At 40.6% G+C, this 16,522-nt stretch overlaps 2 protein-coding genes across 3 annotated transcripts in view; both read left to right on the top strand.

Moving 5' to 3' along the window:
• The window catches only part of LOC139911381 (uncharacterized), a 29,902-nt gene extending 27,689 nt beyond the window's left edge, over positions 1-2,213 (top strand). For both annotated transcript variants that reach the window (XM_078282726.1, XM_078282727.1), the window contains exon 15: positions 1,190-2,213. In XM_078282726.1, coding sequence (XP_078138852.1) covers positions 1,190-1,325 — 136 coding nt within the window. In that variant the 3' untranslated portion in view covers positions 1,326-2,213. The remainder of the gene's footprint in view (positions 1-1,189) is intronic.
• Positions 2,214-8,450: 6,237 nt separating this feature from the next.
• Positions 8,451-14,250, top strand: LOC139911382 (B-cell receptor CD22-like). The gene is made up of 8 exons (XM_078282536.1): positions 8,451-8,454; positions 8,698-8,967; positions 9,052-9,312; positions 11,247-11,507; positions 12,303-12,393; positions 12,491-12,551; positions 13,667-13,875; positions 14,083-14,250. The coding sequence occupies exons 1-8, from the start codon at positions 8,451-8,453 to the stop codon at positions 14,162-14,164; spliced, it is 1,239 nt and encodes a 412-aa protein (XP_078138662.1). The 3' UTR covers positions 14,165-14,250.
• The last annotated feature ends 2,272 nt before the right edge of the window (positions 14,251-16,522 follow it).

Genomic DNA, 16,522 nt, shown 5'->3' with positions numbered 1-16,522 from the left:
CGAATATGAGTATTATATATCAATTGAAAGGTCTCAGTGAGATCTTTTCAGTGCCAAAAGGACACGACTGAAATCATGACCCATAAGTTTTAATTAAACATAAACTGAAAGCCGTAACAGTAAAAGTAGGGTTTTGTTTGCTGCCAAAAGGGCGTAACTGCACTTACGCCCTTTTGACACCTAGCAAAACCCCACTTTTGACACTGAACAAGCATTGTGGGTAAAGGATTCTAACAGCACTTAGGTCATCTCAAAATGCATGCTGACATAAGTAATGCTAGCATGGCAGCATGATCACATCATTTTTAGTATCCTATTCATATCCTGATTCATATTCTAGGTCAATATTAGATGAATGTAAATATGTTAATATTCAGATTAAATACTTAGGCCTATAGATTCAAAATGTTATTTTATAATGTTAGGAGTGTGAACTGGTCAAGATGAGCTCTGATAGTAAGACTGCTGGTAGCTGAAGTTATCCCTCAGTGTTATGAGGAGTTTTACAGGTCTTTGAATGTGTCCCAGGACACATCAATAAGTGATGTGTCCTGGGACACATACAAAAATGTATTATACTAGCAAAAGAAAAAAAAAGTAGTAGTTTAGAATCAAAAGTAGTTTCTTATGTCTATAGAGGTTTATTTAAAAGGTTTATTAAAAGTTTTTAACAGAAAAAAATGTATCAATCAATTTGATATGTTCTATGTAGCTACAGTTTTAAAGGCCTTGGTGAAAGTTGCTGAGCATTACTTCAAGATAAAGATATTCATTCTGATCTTGTTTTATATTTCAGTGTTGATTGAAGTGTAATTGCTAGATTTGTATTAAAATGAATGTGTTTTACAATTGTTTACTTACATACACCCATATTCTGCATGGCTGTATTGGGACAATGTTTGTGCCAAAAAGGTGTATTTCACTCTTTTGCCATTTTTAACAAATATAATTCAACTTAAACTGTAGCAGTATTGTTTTTATGGTAATGCTCAATCTGATAACACAAAAAGTTAAAATATTGTGCTTAGTATGTGGTAACGGCAGCTGATCCAAGTTTGATCAAAATTTGTTTTGGCTCTCCTGTAAAATCTACTATAACGCACTTACGCCCCTTTGGCTCCAAGCCCTCGATATGTTGTATATGCATGTGTTAAAGTGTGTGTCCTCTCCTGTGGCTCCCTCCATCCAGGTCCAGACGGAGGGTGCCTATAAACGGAGACGAGTGTTTCTACTGGCGGACCACCGGCTGTTTCTACGGCGACAAGTGCCGCTTCAAACACATCCCAGACCAGCGAGGCAGAGACAAGAAACCGTGGCAGCCCTAACTATGCCCCCCCAACCCCCTTCCCCACCCCCGACCCCCCAACCTCCACCCACAGCAAGGCACATTAAAGGAACAAAGACAGGGGAAATGGAGAAGAGGAAGGACAATGAGCAGAGTGGAAGACAGAGGAGGAAAGTGGATCATTTGGGAGACAAAGATCTGCATCCTCAAAGGCAGAAAGAAGAAGAGGTGGACTTGAGAACACTGACACTTGAATTTGAGTGTGTGTATATATGTATATGTGTGTGTGTGTGTGTGTGTGTGTGTGGGTCTGCCTGTGTATGTGTGTTGGCCTCTGACACGTTGAGGAACCTTTAGGGGTCCATCCTCAGAAGGTTCCTTGAAGAATCTCTTCATAAAGGATTCATGAACCCTTGTGATACTCAAACAAAACCTCTAACCTTTGTGGGTCTTTCAAGGAACCTGTTTTATAGTGAGGAACCCAAAGGTGAACCTCAGAGTTTTTGCAACGTGGTTCCTGCCCTGTGGGAAGATGTCATCTTTTATTACAACCATTTACAGTATGTTTGTTTGAACCATACTGGAAACACTAAAGGAGCTCAGCTCAGCTCAGCTCGGGCACATCACTACCCCGCTGTTGAAATACTTCAAGATGAAGAGTTGTTTTTATATCTCCAAAATGAGATATAAACCATTTGAAAAAAGTGACACTTGTTCTTACAAAAAAAAGTTCTTCATTGAGAAAATAATGGCACTACCCACTGAATCCTATATATTTTAGATATTGGGGTTGGCATGATAATGTCATATCGACCGAGGCCCACTGTTCAACCAATCAGAGAATAATATGACAACATGATGAGAAATAGCTGCCTTATAGCATAGGATAAAACCACTATCTGTAACCCTTCATTATCAGTTGTTTACACCAAACAATATTTTTTAATATTTGGATTGGGTTTATTCTCAGTTGACAATAAAGTCCAGTTTCACCAAAGGGAGTGATGGTTCAGTAGTTGGTCTTATTGTATGGCTGTTTTTTTGCAGTATAGATTTGCATTCTTCTTTTGACAAGGATAAGAGTTGAGATTTTGGGGAAAATGGAAAGAAAAATTTAATCACCAATATTAATGAGAGTGGGTTCATCATTGGCATTATCAAGTGAGCACTTCCTATCACATATGTTCCGCTGAATTAGGCCGACAACACGTCCGGAAGGCTAAACAGGAAGTTGTGGCTCTACATTTGTTCACACTGACCACCACTACTGTACTGATCCTGTATGTACACACTGCTGCTCTGCTCACAACATTACACCCTAACCTCAGATAGAGAGCTCTGGCAGCCACAGTGGAAGTCTTCAGCTCAACGATAGGCATGAACAGCATGGTACATTAAAGTCACAATGAAAGACTTACTTTTTCACCTTGTTAGCTATTTTTTCATGTCATAATATACACCGGTTTAACAATAAACAGTAGCTAATTTATATTTAAAAAAGATCTAAAAGATCTGATTACATACGGCATGCATTGCAAAATGATTTGGTATGTAGACACAGGCAGAGTAAATGGGCTATAACTCTAGATGATGCTCCTATTCTCCTCTCTGTGCTGTTTTTGACTGAGAACTGATCATTTCATCACTGATAAATTAAGATTCATTTTGTGTTTAGATTTTGCGTCAAGCCCCTTAAGGCTTTCTCTTTCTTTTCTATAGATGCTAGACCGATATTAATCAGTTCATCAGTTTACAGCAAAACTAGCCATTTCTGCTATTAAACTTGGTGATTTACCGGCATGCTGCTTTCATGCATGTTAATGATGTAAAGAGGAAGGAAGCCTGCTCTTTTTTTACCAGCTTGTTTCTCTCCTGTCTACAAACTGTGTCAACCACAGAAGAGCACATCCTTCTCCACTGTAAGTTCGATCAGAGAAATTGTGTTTTAATGTTTTGTTTTATGGCTTATTGCTTAAAATTTAACAGCCATTTGAAAAGTTATCATGCGGTATTTAATATTATTTTGGAGAACCCAACATTGCGTTAATACTTTGTTCAATGACAAGGGTAAAGATAGAGTACAGTAGACGGCACATTGCTAAATATTAGTATAGTTGTGTTTTTGATGTGACTGATATATTTCTCATGTTATGTATATTAACTCCCTGCTGATGTGTTTTAACGTCTCTGAAGCCTCGACAGAGAGAGGAGAGGACCAGCTATGAGTTTTACAGCGGCAGCAAGTGGATTTGTTGTCTTCCTTCTGTCTGTGCCAGGTATTGTACATTTACATTTTCATTTTAGGCATTTTGCTGGCATACTCTGTAAGAGCAACTTACAGAGACTGTAAGGGTAGAATAAGCTTAAATTCCCAGCTGCCTAGATTGCATTATATTTACTATTCAAAGCATCAATACTAAGGAGTGCAAAGGTCGAAGCCTCACTGCCCTGACCATCAGTCTCTTTGTACAAGATGCAGTGTGGGAAATGCTATTTCAAGTGACGGTGCAACTGGAATTACGTTTGACGGTCCAAAAAATTCGAAATGGATTCGTGTTTATTCATCTGAAGTTCATTTCCAAAAGGCTACATGTCCATGTTGAGGGAAAAATGAATCATTCACGAGCTCTAAAATATAGAGAATCCCACCAGCAGCCAGTGTTATTACTTTGACATTTACAAGTACTACTTTCTTTTAAAAAGTACCGCAATTTGTGTTTTGTTGTTTAGTGAGAATATGCGTGACTATTCATGGCAGATATCTCCTCATTTCTCATGGCAGATTTCTCATTTGCCAACTTCAACTTTACTATGTCAACATTATTATTTTTTCATCATACATCTGTACCAAACATCAGTGTGTGCCGTGTGCATTTATGGTTAATACTAATGGGCGTTTGGATCATCTAGGTGTCACATAGTGACTTTGAATACTTTCCCACAACTCAGTGATGAGCATTTATCTACAGTTTCTTGTCACACAGCAGCAACATGACCACAGTGTCAACAGGGAGGGAACAAACAGAGTGTGAACAAACCAAAGTACAGACTCTATTTTATTTCATGCATCTCGCCCTTCTCATTATTTATGTTCTACCTTTTATCCTGTTCAGTAAAACTGCCTCATGGTCCACTGGTCCAGTGCATTCCTGTTCCTTCTCTACACCTCCATACTGTACGACACCCTGCCTCAATCCACATAACAACTAACTGTAGAAAGCCTGTGTACATCTTCCACTGTCCTTTGCACTGTAAATTCATAATATGTATGACTGAACATACAGTTTGTCTGTAGACTGCCCTGAGCCTGTGTTCGCCCTGGCTTAACCCAGAGCTGACATTATAAACATCAGAAACTTTATATATATGTATAGCCAATTTCAAAATAGAAGTTACAAAGTGCCCAACAAACAGGAAGTGAAAAGAAAGGGGAACAAAACAAAAAAGTTCTACAGAACAGGTTCCAGGTTTTTACTTCATGAACTGAATACAACAGTGCAGTACTGCTGCTTTACTGCTCCACCCCTGAGAGAAATTGTTTGGAAAATGTATTTTTCTGAATTTATTTCCCTTTTATCAGCTGTCAGAACACAACATGATCTGGCAATTGTCTGTTTGGAAGATGTTTGTGTTACACTTAAGACACATTGTAGGCATTTGGCTGACACCTTTAACCCCAGTGACTTCCAATGAGTGCAACAGCAGAAAGCACTTAAAGGAATAGTTCACCAAAATAATGAATATTCTGTCATTATCTACTCACCCTCATGCCAGATGAAACACGGGTGAAGTTTGTTAGTCCATATAACACAACTCTGTAGCAGCGTTCTCCAAAACAACTGAAGTGAAAGGGGTCCGGTTCTTTAGAGTTCCAAAAAGGGCAAAAAATGACAATAAAATGATTTCATACAGCTTGTGCAGAATAATCCAAGTGTTCTGTATATTTACTCCATTATTTCACTACTGCCGTTGTCCTTGTGTGTCCATGCTCTGCTCAACGAGAACACACAACCTTCCAGCAGTGTAAACTATTCTGTTAAATGGAAGCCACAGCATCCAGAGGTATTAAATATTCCTGTGTCCCTAGAATGATAATGTATTATATTCAAGCCTTACAAGATGCATATTCAGTTCTACTTAGATAGATGCATGATGAGGAACTTCTATGATAGCTACTGCAGCACTTGTTACTCTGAGGAGTTTGTAGCTCGCCCACGTTCCCTTTTCCCGAAAGCATCTTGGTACAAAGATCCTCTTTGTCTCATTGACTTACAGTGGACCTGAGATGATGTGAGTGCCAAAGTGGTTATGGGAAATGTAGTCCAGGTCTCCAGCAGGTTCACAAAGTGCAGCAGCTCCACTACAGATGAAAGTCTGTCCTCTAATGTTTTTATGAATCTGATTCTGGTTTCTGATGTGCTCTGTGTTACAGTGGTACAGGGTCAGGATGACTGGGGAGTGACTTACACTCCTACTGAGATCTGTGCCTTAAAAGGATCGACAGTGGACATACGCTGCACCTACAGATACCCATACAGCTTAAACCGCCTTACTACCACAGTTGAAAAAACTTTATGGTTTACTAAATTGGAGGGTGATAAATATGTGGATCTGAGAACAGACTCAGAGTATGAAGGTCGTGTGGAGTATCATGGTGATCAGAAGAACTCTATCCTGAGAATCACAGACCTGAGAGAGACTGACTCAGCTGTGTACAAGTTCAGGTTCATAACAAACCATCCAACAGGGAAATATACTGGTTCACCTGGAGTCACTTTGACTGTCACAGGTAACATTTTGATCAGATGATTTGTTAATTCAGTTCCAAATATGTGTGTGGGTGTGTGTGTGTGTGTGTGTGCGTGTGCCTGTGTGTGTGTGTGTGTGTGTGTGTGTGTGTGTGGTTGAAGGTTTAGTCTCCAATGACATTTCTGTTCCTTGTTCACATATCCAGATCTCCAGGTGCAGGTGACCAGATCAAGAGTCACTCGTCATTCTACCCAGGCAGAGCTGAAGTGTCACAGCAGTTGCCGTCTAGTTGGTCGTCCTTCCTACGTCTGGTACCAGAATGGACAGAAAATTAAGGAAGGAGCTTCTTCTTCTTATACAGACTACTTTGATCCTGGAGAAAGACTTTCCTGTGCTGTTAAAGGACTTGAGGATTTCCGCTCTCCTTCAGTGTGTGAGTTTACTCCACAGTGTGTCACTAACATAACATCATCTGGTGGAAACCTTTACCTAATGTACTGTACCATGACTTCATGTATTTAATATGGGTGACCCCAGTAGAAATCAAACCCCCCACCCTGTCTGTGTTAGTGCCATGCTCTACCCATTGAGCTATACAGGAACACTGCTGCTGTCAGTTTCCCAACAACAATACAACCTGCTCTGTATTACTGCAGTAAAAGATGAAATTCTAACAGTGATGTTTAAAAACGATTTCATCTTTCAGGTGTCCATGATGATCAAAACTGCAACAGAGTGACTTACACCGACAGAAGCATCTGTGCCTTGAAGGGCTCATCAGTGGACATTTCTTGCACATACAACACTGATGAGTATTATGTTAAATCTAAATTCTGGTTCAGCCCCAAATACGGTGATCGATGGCAGGATTCCTCACAACCTGAGGACCTTAGTGGGGACTCAGAGTATGCAGGTCGTGTTCAGCAGCTTGAAGCAGAGAGAGGACGCTCCACTCTGAGAATCACTGACCTGAGAGAGAGCGATTCAGCCGAGTATCGCTTCAAATTCAAAACACGGTGGTTTGAATGGGGAAATGATTTTCCTGGTACAACTCTGACTGTCACAGGTACTGTTGAACACAAACTGATATATACAACAGCATGGTACATTTAAACTAACTGATGACAACTGGAGAATACCGTTGAATATTGTAAGAACAGTTTAATGTAAAATTGATAGAGATTATATGATCATCATGAATTTGTGTTCATCCCAATTCAGAGATTAATTGGATGATCCATTTAACTTACTAATACTCCACAGTATTTAACATCTAGGAATTGTAACTGCTATTTTGACTGTGTGTGCGTGCGTGTGTGTGATTGGTAACCAGGTCTACAATTTCCTAATAATTTCCTAGAAAGGAACTGTTAATTTCTTAGGAAGTTTCCTGGAAAGAACCATGAAATGATGTAGTGGTTATATAGGAAATGTAAGGAGCAGTCTGGTGAGTCGATAAGATACTGTCAATTTCTAAAAGAAGTTCCTGGAAAGAACTGCAAAACTATAAACTGTTTATTGGAAAAATAATAGCTAGAGGTCAATTATCAGAAGTCATTATTCATAGAATTATATAATATAGTTATTTGTTGAATTCTTAATTTTAGTTCATTTCTAATTTTCTATATAACTACTACATAATTTCATGGTTCTGTCTGGGAAACAACAGAAGAAATTGGAGGAACTTACCATCTACCATTGAACTCCTTCTATATTTTCCTTATAATTAGAACATCATTTCATGGTTCTTTCCAGGAAGCTTCCTAAGAAATTAACAGTTCCTCTCTAGGAAATTATTAGGAAATTGCGGACCCGGAAAATAAAGTGTTACCGTGTGATTGAGTATTTAGTCTCCAATGACATTTCTGTTCCTTGTTCACAGATCCAGATCTCCAGGTGCAGGTGACCAAATTATCAGTCTACCAGTTTTCTACCTGGGCAGAGCTGAAGTGTCACAGCAGTTGTCGTCTAGCTGGTCGTCCTTCCTACGTCTGGTACAGGAATGGACAGAAAATGAAGGAAGGAACTTCTTCTTCTTATTCAGGCTACTTTTATCCTGGAGACAGTTATTCCTGTGCTGTAAAAGGACTTGAGGATTTCCGCTCTCCTTCAGTGTGTGAGTTTACTCCACAGTTTGTCACTGACATAACACCATCTGGTGGAGCTTTTTACCGAATGTACTGTACCATGACTGCATGTATTTAGGTTAGGCTATGTAGAATAGGTATGCTGTTATGTCTTGCTTTAATCTGCTTTTGTGTGTCTTGTGTTTTCCCTGATGTTTGTCCTATATCATTCTGTTCTATTGTTGATTCTTGATCAGTTATATGTTTTTAGGCTCATTTTCTGTAAAGTCCTTGGAGACATGCATGTGATAAAGGGCCATATAAATAAATAAACTTGAACTGGATTTAATATGGGTGTGACCCCAGTGGGAATCCCCTCCTCCCCCCCTCAGTTTGTCTTTCTGAATATTTGACTCTTTCAATTATTTAACCTTTGCACTTCATCAACATAACTATCAGCTTCATTCACAAGCCTGCTTCTCTAACCTTCAGGATCCTGCCATCCCACAGCTATGAACTATTAACCTTTTAAATAAGTTCCATGATAAAACACGTCCTCATCTTAAAGTTAATGTATGTTAATATCATATATTCCAGATGCTCCGAAGGTTCCTTCAGTGTTGGTGAGTTCCTCTGATGAAACAGTGGAGGGCAGTTCAGTGACTCTGACCTGCAGCAGTGATGCCAACCCAGCAGCTACTTACACCTGGTACAAGGAGAATGGAAATCCAGACCATAAAGCTTTGAAAACAGGACCACAGCTTGACTTTGTTTCCATCCAGTCCTCTGACTCTGGAGAGTATTACTGTGCAGCTGAGAATGTGTTGGGGGGAAACAGATCTGACTCCATCTCTATTAATGTGAAATGTGAGTGAAACTGCTGTAAAAGCAACAAACATCTTAAATCTGTCAACTCTTTTTTAACCATCCATGTTAATCCATTTCCTCCAGATGGTCCCAAGAACACTTCAGTGTTGGTGAGTCCCTCTGGTGAAACAGTGGAGGGCAGTTCAGTGACTCTGACCTGCAGCAGTGATGCCAACCCAGCAGCTACTTACACCTGGTACAAGGAGAACCGAACACTGCATCAAGGACCAGAGGAAAGTTACAGTTTCACCTCCATCAGCTCTGAGGACAGCGGGACGTACCACTGTCAATCTGACAATCAATATGGACAGTTCAACTCTTCCTCTCTATTCATAGATGTCCAATGTAAGTAGAAAGCATTAGCAAATCTATTAGGCCGACAATGACTTTACAAGAGCATGATGACACTCTAGTCATGCAAACCCCCTGAGAACAGGGAGCTATCAATAGTTAGAGCACTAACTTACTTAATAACTTCCACCCTATATCCCTTCCCCTCCTTGACAAAATAATTGCAGGTATGAAACCCACTTCCAGCTGCCTTGACTTCATCCCAGCTATAGGCTCTTGAAGGAGGCTTCATCAATTACTGACCTTTTTGAACAAAAACAATATATTTGAAAAATTCCAATCTGGTTTTCGAGCACACTACAGAATCAGCCCCGTTGAAGGTAACAAATGATCTCATCCTTGCAGCGGATGCAGGTAATTGCTCTATTCTCATCCTCTTAGATCTCAGTGCAGCCTTCGATACTATTGATCACACAATCCTTATCGACTGCTTGCGGTAGTGGGTAGGCATCTCTGGGTCAGCTCTCAATTGTTGTTGTTTCTCGGTCTCTGTAGGCAACTCATTCTCCACCCCTGCCTATACTCCTTGTGGGGTTCCTCAGGGTTCAATCTTAGGCCCCCTCTTGTTTTCTCTGTACATGCTTCCACTAGGTCAAATTATTCAGAAATACAACATATCTTTTCATTGTTATGCTGACGATTCACAGCTCTACCTTCTGCTCAAACTTGATAACCAGGCTGAGCTACATACACTGTTTGAATGCCTAGAGGACATTCAATCCTAGAAGGCACAGAACTTCCTCCAACTGAATGAAAATAAGACTGAGGTCTTATGGTTTGGCCCCCCTGCCTCCACTAATACCATTACCCAGAGCCTGGATCAGTTATCCAGGTATGTTAAACCACATGCCAAAAACCTAGGGGTGATACTTGATGGCGCTTTGAACTTTGATAAACAGATCAGCTCAGTTGTGAAATCTACCTTCTTCCAACTCAGGGTTATTTCCAAAATCAGGCCTTTTCTGTCCTTCTCAGACCTGGAAAAACTAATTCATGCATTAATATCCTCCTGACTTGACTACTGTAACTCCCTCTATTTTGGTATTAATCAGACTTCTATCTCCCGTTTACAACTTGGACAGAACGCTGCGGCTAGATTGCTGTCCAGACGTAAAAAAAGAGACCACACCAATCCTGGCTTCACTACACTGGCTCCCTGTCCATTTCAGAATTCAATTCAAAATCCTCCTGTTTGTTTTTAAAGCGTTGCATGGTCTCGCCCCTGGCTACATTTCTGAACTCCTGACCCCCCACACCACTGTTAGGCCCCTTAGGTCCACTGACAAAGGTCTCGACTAAACAAATCTGGTGACAGGGCCTTTTCTGTAGCAGCTCCTAAACTGTCTCCCAGAAAAAATGTGATCTGCTGATTCGGTTGACGCATTAAAGAGTCGTCTTAAAACCCACTTTTACTCGCCATCCTTTTGCTCTGATTGATCAGGTGTATGTAGATGTATACTCATGGCTGTGTCTACTTATTTTATTTTTCTGCTCTTATGTGTTTTTCTTTATTCTTCTTCTGTTGTTTTGTTCATATTCCTTGCATTTTTATTCTTGCTTTGTTTTTAACCAATCTCTGTAAAGCACTTTGGTACACACTTGTTTTGTTTTTAAATTGCTGTCCTACTATAAAATGAGGAAAACTCTGTCTGTCTGCATCCATTTTCCACTGGCATAGGCAGGGACTGACGAAGCTGAGTTGTGGCACGTGCATCCCCGGTTATGGACTATAGTATAAATAAACTTGAACTTGAACTTGAACCTGAAAAGCTCAAGCGCGCTTGTTCAGAAATAACAGCCCTCAGCAGACATTCATTGGCTAACCAGAATTGAGATTTCTACGAAACCATGTAATAAGCTAACATATATTACTCACAATGCAAATTTCTATGACTATGAATTGTGTCTCTATACATATTGTCTTCCAGATTCTCCGAAGGTTCCCTCAGTGTTGGTGAGTTCCTCTGGTGAAATAGTGGAGGGCAGTTCAGTGAATCTGACCTGCAGCAGTGATGCCAACCCAGCAGCTACTTACACCTGGTACAAGGAGAATGAATCCTCACCGAAAGCATCAGGACAGACCTTCACCATCACTGACATCAGACCTGAACACAGTGGGAATTATTATTGTGAAGCCCATAACAGAAGAGGACATAATAACTCCACCTTACAGTTGACTGTTGTGGCAGGTACACGTCCGTTCTGTACCAGAGGTCATCCATGTCATAACACACCATCTAATGTAATGCAAAATATGTCATGGGCTGCCAGGGCTGTGCACTGCCTAAACAGGGCATACCATAATTCCTCTAAGCACTGTGCATTCCAAAAAGTGTTACACATGAACGAATGAACAAGCAAACAAATCAATGAATGAGAGCGCACACAGAGCCCAGCTCTTATAGAAGCGTCCCCCGAGCACCTAAGAACACACTGATTCATTTAGCACACAACATGACACAGAGGCTTTCCATGTCTGGCGCCATCATCAGGTATACTAGAGAATTGGCTGTGTGCAAATAATGTTAATCTTACAACTAGGCAAGAAAAAGACAGATAACTGAAAAAAAGTGTTGTGATGTGAGTGTAGGTCAATTCAGTAGGCCTAATAAGCAAAAGTGAATTGAGGTTTGTTTCTAAATTTAGGTTACTATGACTCAATAAACTGTCTTCAACTGTCACTTCAAATTTCACATTTACACAAAATAGTAATTTCATATAAAAACACAGTTTACATACTGGAAATGTGTTTTTAGAATGCTATTTTTGTATTAGGAGGGCCATAATTCTGAATTATCTTAAAAAATACCTTTAGTGCTGAGTATATGGCCCAGTTACTCATTAAGAGACAGACTTGAGAGATATTTTATCAGCAAATATATTGTATATTGTTATTTTTTTGTCAGTTTATCAGTCAGTAATGGACCTTAACATCCTGTAATCCCCTTATTAATTGTCTGTATTTTCATCTGATCTCTTCCCAGCCCCATGGAAATCAACAGCTGCTGCAGTAACTACTACTCTTCTCCTGGTTATCATACTCCTCATAGGCCTATTTGTCTTCCTATGGATTAGGTGAGCAATTCTGTTTCACTGTGGTTATGTTCTCTTAGACATTTAAAATTCAGTAATTTGTTCAGTTATTCAGTTGTTCGTTCATTCTCCTAACCAGAAGGAAGAGGGCCTCCAAACAACCATCTGGACCTGGACAAAGACCAGACAACGGGCTGCAGGTGAGGAAGAGGAATTACATTAAAGTTCAGTGCAAAAGAAAACCACTTTCCTCATGCAGTCTGTCTCCCCAGCTCAGACTGCAGAGTCACTCCCTGTCTTCCAGTAGGCTACAACTTGGAAGCTCATCTGAGTATCACTTCATGTCTCTCTTTCCTCTACCTTCTTCACCCAAATAAATCCTCCTCTCCCCATCACCGTCTCTTCTATCTTCCTCCTCTTGCACTCGATCAACTTCCTCTCTTGTTTATTAAAAACTTTTCTACCTTTTCTCCCTGCCTTGTGTTCCTTTACCTAGCTCTTCTCTGTCATAAATTTGCATCTTATTGAGACAGGAGTATTTGTTTCATGATCAGCGTGGGCAGTGTAGCTTTGACCCTTTCAATCCCGGTTGCTTGTCATGTTGGTGAATTTAAAAAGTGTATTCTACAGATGTATTGAATTGTATTTGGTCTGAATAAGAAAGTCAGCTAAACGTCTAAAATATAATAGAAATGTCTGCAGTGGGGGGGGGGGGTGAGGTTCACCAATCAAACTGAAGAACACAGACAGTTCCATCCACAATAATGTTACTACTTTGAACAGAAAGGCCTCACCGATAGAGCGACCAGGAAAATTTATTTTACAATTACAATTTGCCATTTGGCAGACGCTTTTATCCAAATCAACGTACACATGAGATTTTAATACAACACAAGCAAGGATCTAGTCAGGAGAGAACAACGAGAGTAAGTGCCATAAAGCTAAGTTCTGGTCCAACAGGACATAGGTGCTACGAGGCAGTGCATAGAGGCAGATAAAGATTTTTTTTTTTTTTTTTTTAGTAATTACGCAGTCCATCAGGTAAGAAGGTGTTCGCGAAAGAGCTTTGGTAACTCATTCCACCACCAAGGAACCACAGAAGAAGAGTCTGGCTAGAGACTTAGGGCCTTGTTGTGGTGGCAGCACCAGGCGCCGCTCCTTGGCAGAGTGATTTCTTCCTACACCGTCACCCGCCCCCAGCCCCTCCCATCCTCTTGTATTTTATTTTTCCCTAAATTATATCAAATCGAGTCAAATCGAAAGCGAGTTTTCTAAAATGTAAGGTAACCTTGTCTGTGTGATGTCTACCCATCAGCTAAACCAGGGTCATGTGTGTGACACGTCAGCTGCAGCACAGACACAACCGACAGACCGGCAGGACGACCTTGACTACGCCACCGTCCACTTCTCTAAGACACAGACAGATCCTCTCTACTCCAACTTCGAACCTCAGAGAAGAGAGGAGGAGGAGGAGACTGTCCAGTATGCTGCTGTCAACTTCAAAAGACCCCAAACTGATCCTGGGTGAGCCGGCCTTCACATTACAGCTGAATGAACCAACAAATTGGCTCACTGTCCTTGCTATGAGATTAAAAATGCATGAGTTTTAAACAATGTCCAAGATTTTTATAGATTATAACCATTTTATTACCGTTGTATTGCAATGTTATGTTTGTTTGAACCCGTTTCTTCTTATCTTCAGAATGCACTCATTTATTTTTTCCCTCTCAGAACCAGAAGCCAGGAAGCTGATGAGGATCCATCTGAACTGTACAGCACAGTCCAAAAACCCTACACAAACCCCAGATTCTGAACCAGGGCTCTTAACTAACTTTTTTTTATCATTAGTTAAAATTATTCAAAGTGACCTTTAACATAAATAAAACATCATACAAATGATTAGATGGGCAATCATCAACCTTTTTATTTAAATTCATCTGAAAAGATTAGATTAGAGACTAGAGGTAAATCAGTCACACCACAAACAAAGGACTCTCGCAAAGCAAGGAAAACGGATGAAATAAAAACTGCTTTCAAGGAGCAGAAAACTTTTAACTGTGGTGAGCTCTTCCTCTTCCTCACCGCCTCAGTGGCTACCAGCTTGCCTGTCACCTCCCTCCGTTCAGCCCCTTTTCATTTTCCCCGTCATCATTAAACATTTCCTCCAATTCAACAAAAAGTCTCCCTCAGCCTCAGCCATTTTTCTCGTATCGTAAGTTGCTTGTTGTATCGTAAGTTGCTAGTTAGCTTCGTGAGTTTAGCTTTGTCATGTCCGTTACATTACATTACATTAATACTAGCAAGCTTACCTCATTGACTTGGGTTGAATTCCCCGTTGCAGCTGCGGCTGTCGTGAGGTCAGAGGCTGGCGGTTCAGGGTCTGGATGTGCTGTGCGTTTTCCTGATGTTTGCTTTCTTGATGTAACGTTAACATTAAAATTTGCAGTACCCCACTACAGGACGCCATTGCCATTGTGTATCACTCTGACGGCCGAAATACATGACGTCCATTATAATCAACTGAAGCTGCTACACGGACCACGGACGCCGCGCGCACCCGCGCGGGCATCGCCCGGCTCATCTCTATTTTTGCGCGTCTGGTCTATTTTTTCCCCTCTGCGCGCGGCTACGCGGCCCTCAAACAGGTAAAAACTCCATAGAACTGTGCAAAAAATGAGTACAATCTGTTTAAAAATGATTAAAATAATACCTCATTGTACCAGAGGCAATGTGACGCAGCAGAGCAGCCTTGTGGGTGTTTTTACATTGCACATTAAAATAAATCAATCAAATCAATGTGTATCCATGATCCTGTAGTTAAAACGATCTAGTTAATTAATTCAGTACCAGTTAATGTAGCCTACACTTCCAAACCCTGCATAACCAACTGCATTATCACTTGGCAAAACTCAACTTCATATCTCCTCAAACCACGGCTGGCACGCAACCACACGCTACAAAGACGGAGTCTGTGGAGCAGGTAAAAAACCTGCTCCGCCCCGCCTGCGTGACGCGTCGTGTCCGTGTCCGGCGGTGACAGGCGTCTGAAAGGATTTTGCGGGTCTAGATAACGTTACTTAGTAACGTTTGTGCGTGTGTGTGTGTGTGTGTGTGTATGTGTGTGTGTGTGTGTGTGTGTGTGTTGTCAGGGAGGTTTAATAAGAACTGTGTGTGCTACACAAAACGTGCAGTCAGTTTCATTTTCATCGCCGTTCATTGTAACGTTAGCAGGGTTTTTTTTTTCCAACTCTCGTCCCAAATTCGTCCCAAAATTAATTTGCATCCTCCCCGATCCTATTTGTATCGGCCCCGGGACCACGGGAGGTCCTTAAGCTCGAGCCCTGACTTTCTGGTCTATTATTAAGACATGGTGCTATTTGATCTTTATTTAAGCAGGTAGCCACAATGAGATTAAAATTCTGTTTCTCAGGAGAGACCTGGCCAAGAAGGCAGCATCATGACAACCATAAAAGTTAAAAATATAAACAACATACAACAATGTACATATGTAAAGCTCTTGTGTGAAACCACTTAGCTTCGTGTTTTTTTGCTCCTGCTTACTCAACACAGGTCAGCTCTATAAAGCATGTACCTGTTTCCAAAACCTAACTTCACTTGAAGCAAAGGAATCAAATTCTGCAAAGTATTTATGAGTTACTGCCATAGATTGTAAATATATTAACACTTCACTGTGTGTAGTTTATGTATATTGTTGAGATGAAATACGGTGACTTGCTTATGTGACATATTTTTCAGAAGCCTATTTCATTAAGTAGTAATAAAGACTCAAGAAAAAAAATATATTTTGCTTATTTCTCACTGACTCCCTGCTCTTTGTCACTCAAAGTATGTAGTAGTATAAAATAAACACTAAAATCAATAAGGTGTGAATTAGGATCAGGTTGATAGATTGCTGATGACATATCTTGGCAATATTGGCGAGATATATTTTATTAAAGGGTCTGTGTGTAATTTCTGGTCCAGTGCTGCCCTCTGTCGTTCAGCGTTGTCATGACAACAACACTCCACAACAACAGAGATCGTCATCAGCATGGTGGGCAGGTTGGACTGTTTCAGAATCAACAACAATGAACGTTCTATCATTAGGGTGACCAAATGTCCCGATATGTGCGGGACATTCCCTCATTTTGACCTATTGTCCCGCGTCCCG

This window comes from Centroberyx gerrardi, chromosome 3 (genome assembly GCF_048128805.1).
Source record: "Centroberyx gerrardi isolate f3 chromosome 3, fCenGer3.hap1.cur.20231027, whole genome shotgun sequence".
Classification (NCBI taxonomy): Eukaryota; Metazoa; Chordata; class Actinopteri; order Beryciformes; family Berycidae; genus Centroberyx; species Centroberyx gerrardi.
The sequence above is the reverse complement of the archived record's forward strand: the minus strand, read 5'-3'. Positions and strand labels throughout refer to the sequence as shown.